The sequence below is a fragment of the Chinchilla lanigera genome, unplaced genomic scaffold (genome assembly GCF_000276665.1).
Source record: "Chinchilla lanigera isolate Chin_1 unplaced genomic scaffold, ChiLan1.0 scaffold00021, whole genome shotgun sequence".
NCBI lineage: Eukaryota > Metazoa > Chordata > Mammalia > Rodentia > Chinchillidae > Chinchilla > Chinchilla lanigera.
Genome location: NW_004955422.1, coordinates 25,731,998 through 25,737,964, shown reverse-complemented (window position 1 = coordinate 25,737,964; position 5,967 = coordinate 25,731,998). Strand labels below are relative to the sequence as shown.

Sequence of the window (5,967 nt, the reverse complement as noted above, 5' to 3'; positions counted from 1 at the left end):
TTTTTTTTTTTTGGTCTTTTTGAGACAGGGTCTCCCTATGCAGTTCAGGCTGGCCTTGAGCTCACTTTGTAGCCCAGGCTGGTCTGGAATTCGCAACAATCCTCCTGCCTCAGCCTCCCAAGAGCTGGGATTACAGGCGTGCGCCATCACGCCTGGCTACCACTTTACTTGAAACACACTTTTCCAATTGCTCTTGTCACTTTGTGAAGCAGTTCTACAAGTCCTGGTTCATGTCTTTATGAGGTGTGGTAAAAAATTTGTTGACGAAGATAACAATATGCAACGTAACAACCACTGTTGGATTCCTATCATCTTGTTCAGTAAAACTCTGTATCGTTTATAATTTTTTATTTTTTATTCGCTTTAATGGTTTGATTAATCTTGCATTGTCACATCTAGTAATCCAACCAACTCTGATTAAGATAAAAATATGTAATATAACCACCACTGTTATATCATTAGGGCCGGGAATGGTGGCACACGCCTGTAATCCTAGCACTCGGGAGGCCGAGGCAGGAAGATCACTGTGAGTTCGAGGCCAGCCTGGGCTATAAAGTGAGCTCAAGGCCAGCCTGAACTGCACAGTGAGACCCTGTTTCAAAAAGATCAAATAAATAAATAAACCACATCATTTTTTTCTGAAACCCTGTATCATTCTTATTATTTTTGCTTTGTTTTGTGTTTGTCTATGTTGTTGGTATTTTGCAATTTTTTTTTTTCAATTATCTTTACAAAAAAAACTGGTGAATGCAGCTGCTGAGTGCCATTCAACAGAAAGGCAGTCTCAAAAAAATGTTACAGTATGTTTTCATTCACTGTATTCAAAGTGTCTCCCAGTATGCAACTTCTTGGCTCTTCTCCAAAGCCAAATGACATGACATATAAAGATTTTCAATCAACTGAGGACACTGAGGCAGCCAAAGTAGCACAATGGAAGGCATGCAAAAGGACTTCCACAATAGCCTTTTTACCAATTTGTGAGAAAATAAGGACTTTATGCCACAATACATATCAAGCAAGGCATGTGGCACAGGCCTATAATCCCAACACTTGGGAGGATGAGGCAGGAGGATCCTTGTGAGTTCCAGACCAGCCTGGACTACAAAGTGAGCTCAAGGCCAGCCTGAACTGCACAGCCAGACCCTGTCTCCAAAATGACAAAAAAAAAAAAAAAAAAAAAAAAACCCACACAATACGTATCAAAACGACGTTACCAAGCAAATTATTTGGTTCAGTTATTTTATCCATAAAAAAGAGGACCAAAATTTATATACTAGATTTTTTTTTTTTTTTTTGAGATAGGGTCTCACTCTGCAGTTCAGTCAGGCCTTGAACTATGTAGTCCAGGCTGGCTTCGAACTCACAGTGATCCTTCTGCCTCAGCCTCTCAGTGCTGGGATTACAGGTGTGTACCACCATGCCTGGAATGTAAACTCACACATTCTAACAGAAGGCCCATTTCTGTGAACTGGTACACACTGAGTACTTATATCAATTAAAATTTGCTACTTCTCAGTCTGTAGTCACACTAATCCACAAACAACTATTATGTTTGTCCTCCTCTTCTACAACTATGGTTATTTTCCTAGCCAGTTCACATAGAAGTACATGATATTCAGTATTTAAATACTTTTTTTTTGTCTTTTTGAGACAGGGTCTCGCTCTGCAGTTTAGACTAGCACTGAGCTCCCTTTGTAGCCCAGGCTGGCGTGGAACTCCCAAGGATCCTCCTGCCTCAGCCTCCTAAGTGCTGGGATTAGAAGCATGTGCCACCACGCCTGGTGATCTTCTTAAATATAAAGCAGAACCCAGAACCCACCACCCTCTGAAAAATAACAAATGCAAAGTTAAAAACTAATTTGGCTATAGTCACAGAGTTTGGTTAAGAGTGAGAAGTATCCTTTCAAGTCATGTATGTCTTCTCCACAAATTCTATACACACACACACACACACACACACACACACACACACACACACACAAGGTTTGATGAAGTAACTGGATTTCTTAGGTAGAATTACAAATTTACTTCAGGGGGCTCCAAAGAGCAATTAATAGGAGTACTGCAAAATATTTCACCCTATCTGCCATTTTTGCTGAGTTGCTGGTGACAGAAATCAGTAGCTTATTCACTAACATGGGTAATGAGACAAACTTAAGGATACTGTCACAATGGAAACACAGTATTCCATTTTTCTTTTTTTTTTTTTTTTTTCTTTTTAGTATTCCATTTTTCTCACATGAAGAAATGAAATATGGGGCTGGGGGCTCAGCAGCACAGGGCCTGCCTGGCAAGTGCAAGGTCCTCAATTTAATCCCCAGCATCAAGAAAGACAGAAAGGAAGAACTGAAATATGAATTTCATTTTCCCAAAACCAATAATCAGCAACTCTATAGTATCAGTAGAAGAAAAATGTATTAGGTGGATTATTTTCAGTAAGAAAGTCTTAAAAAAATTGCCATCTTTTTATTTTCAAGAAATGGTAGAAAATGATGGCTGTTCAAGCTTTTCAGAAGTCTGTAAAAAATATACAACGTATATTACAAAAATGAAGACTGAGGCAGGCATGGCGGCACATGTCTATAATTCAAGCACTTGGGAGGCTGAGACAGGAGGACTGCTGGGAGTTCGAGGCCAGCCTGAACTACAAAGTGATTTCAAGGGCTTCCTGAACTGCATACTGAGACCCTGTCTCAAAAAGACTGTCCCCCCAAAAAGTGAAGATAATTTATCAAAAATGCCACATACTCCATTTGAAAGTCAAAAGGAAAATACATTCTTAGATGTCTCAATGCCTAAAATCAGAGAAAATCAGATACTCTCGTATCTCTTTCATGAAATAGTTATTTACAACTTTAATTGAAATGGAACAATAGGTACGATTAAAAAATGAAATAATGGTATTCAGAACATAGCATACCAAAGTAATCACAACAAAGACACAAGAAAGCCCAGAGAACATGACTCGTAGCAATAAGCTCAAGACACTACAGCACTATAACGAACAATAGGAAGCTTCTAGTGCTAGCAATGACCCAATTTCTAAAAAGAAACATTACCTGTGATGCTTGTACAATGATCGGCACTCCTAAAACCCGTTGGCCAGTTAATCCTATTGCTAGAGGCACTGAACTAACGTCAACGAACTCCACATAAGCAATTCCTTTGGAACGTCTTGAATTTCTATCAGAAATCATCCTCACATCTCGGACCTAAAAATAAAATACAGTTAACACAGTTGTTTGTGCAACAATCCATTGTAGGTCATATAAATTAATTAATTCAAAAACTGATGCAATATTTATCATTGATACAACAAAGTTTATTTTAGGATCATTTTGGTGTTTTATTAAAATCTTTTTTGATACTGGGGGTTAAAACCATGCTAATCCCCAGAGAGCCTCAAACGTGCTAATAAGCATGAACTCTACCACTGAGGTACACATTCAGCCTCTCTTATTTTGCCATCCTAGGGATTGAAAGCAGGAACACTCTACCACTGAGCTACATCCCGGATCATTTTTATTATTTTGAGACAGGGTTCTCAGTAAGTTCCTAGGGTGGCCTGTAACAACCTTCTTTGGCCTTTCAAGTAGCTAGGACTATAAGGAACACATCGTTCCACTCAGCTCCCGTCTCTACTTATGTATTTTCTTTCTTTTCCATGGTGCTGATTGAACCCAGGGTCTTGGCACATGCTATACATGCACTCTACTTTGATACATTCCAGCTGCTACTTATATCTTTTGATAAAAGTTGGCTCCACTGAGAAACTCCTATGTTCCACACATGGAAAAGAGAACTAAACAGAAAATATAAATGTTACCAAAAACAAATTCTAAGCCAGGTGTAGCGGCACATGCCTGAAATCTCAGCACGCAGGAGGCTGAGGAAGGAGGATTACTGTGAGTTTGAGACCAGCCTGGGCTACAAAGTGAGCTCAAGACCATTCTGAACTGCACAGTGAGATGTCTCAAAAAGACACCCATCCCCCAAAACAATAATCTAGTACTACAAAAATTTTTGAGACACAATCAGGGTTGCTTCAAATTTTGTAATTCTTGTGCCTCAGCCTCCTGAGTACTGGGGTTATAGGCATATGCCAATACACCCACACTATTCCTAACTCTATTAGAAATTATGGTACTTAGATGCATTTTCCTTGATGTCTGCCATAATGACAGCTCTATTTTTCTTTGTCTTTTTGAGACAGGGTCTCACTATGCAGTTCAGGCTGGCCTTGAAGTCACATATGTAGCCCAGGCTGGTCTCAAATTTTCAAGGATCTTCCTGCCTCAGCTTCCTGAGCGCTGGAATTATAGGCATGCACCACCACGCCTGGTGTAATGACGACAATTCTTAAAGCACTGCAAATTCCACCTACATGATCCCCCCAGTGTGTTACCTTTCCTACTGTAGAGAAAAACTCTTCCAAATCTCTTGGTCGAATTCTTGCTGCAAGCTGCATGCAGAAAACTGTTCTTGCATCTCTTTCCTCTGGAGTTAGATTATCAATAGGTTCCCTAACAGGAATAAAGAATACAGAATTCATTTTTGTTTCTTCATATAATTTTGGCGGCAAGATAAGGGATTAACCCCACGGGCACGCTGCCACTGAATTGTATCCCTAGCACTTTTAATTCTGACATAATAGCTAATTAATTTACCAGGCAACACTCAAATGAGTAACTCCTTGCCTCAGCCTTTCTCAATGCTGGGATTACAGGCAAGCGCCACCACGCCTGGTTTATAATTTACTGGATTGTTAAAAAAATTTATTTATTACTTTTTCTTGTCTTTTTGAGACAGGGTCTCGCTCTGCAGTTCAGGCTGGCCTTGAGCTCACTTTGTAGCCCAGGCTGGCCTCGAACTCACAGCAATCCTCCTGCCTCAGCCTCCCAAGTCCTGGGACTACAGGTGTGCACCACCACACCGGCTTAAATTAACTTTTAAAGTGTGTGTTTTCAGTCAACAGAATAAACCTTATCAAAATTAGTTGGTCACATTTTCCAGGTCCATTTTCACTAAGTTATTTAGATAGTGTGTCCTAGTGTGTCCACAGAACAATTCAACGGGACAGAATTCCTTCTAAAGAATGATAGCCACTGACCAAATGTTTCTACAAAACACATCTTGCACACTATCAAAACAAAAATTCACTGGCCTTACAATCTTCAAAGTGGTAATGTATCTGTGATATTTAAGAACCATTTAAGGAGCCTGACAGTTAAATATCATCCACAAAAAATATCCTATTAACTAATCACAAGTCCTGTGTGCCCCAAATATGTGCAAAGGATTAAACAAGCACTCCATAAAACCATGTAAAAGTAAGTTTAAAATCACAAAAGTAAAACCACAACATATGAAAACTTAAATTCTCAGAATGTAGTTTATGGTACACAGGAAAGTGAGGTTCTCCCAGCTTCCAGTACTGGAGACTGAATCAAAGCAGTGAGTGTACCCAAGCACTTGATAACTGAACTAAGCTAGATAACTGGCCCCCCTTTGTTTTTTGGTGGTGGTCCTGAGGATTGAATCTAGGGCTGTTTCACCGAGCTACACTCCTGGCCCATTTTTTTTGTTTTGAGTCAGGGCGCAGTAAGTCACTAGGTGCCCAAACTAACCTTGAACTTATAATCCCTCCTGCTTTAGCCTCCCAGAATACTGGGACTACAGGTGTGCACCATCACGCCCAACTCAGTAACTACCACTTCTGAAATGAAATACTTTTTCTGAAGAAATACAGGCAAGCTATAAAATTTGACTGTTACTGTCCCACCAGGCTATTTCAAAAAACTCATTTACTAATTCAGAGGTAGATGAGTCAGTCTGATCTTTTCAATGTATCTTTAAAAATGTCAGTTTAAAGCAGAATTAAGGGGCTGGGGATTTAGCTCAGCGGCAAAAGCGCCTGCCTGGCAAGCGCAAGGTCGTGAGTTCGGTTCCCGGTACCGGAGGGGAAAA

At 40.0% G+C, this 5,967-nt stretch overlaps 1 protein-coding gene across 4 annotated transcripts in view; it reads right to left on the bottom strand.

Moving 5' to 3' along the window:
* Positions 1-5,967, bottom strand: part of Rbm39 (RNA binding motif protein 39) — a 35,987-nt gene that overhangs the window by 17,793 nt on the left and 12,227 nt on the right. For all 4 annotated transcript variants that reach the window (XM_005384769.2, XM_005384770.2, XM_005384771.2 and 1 more), the window contains 2 exons: positions 4,406-4,523; positions 3,060-3,212 (listed from right to left, as the gene is read on the bottom strand). In XM_005384769.2, coding sequence (XP_005384826.1) covers positions 3,060-3,212; positions 4,406-4,523 — 271 coding nt within the window. The remainder of the gene's footprint in view (positions 1-3,059; positions 3,213-4,405; positions 4,524-5,967) is intronic.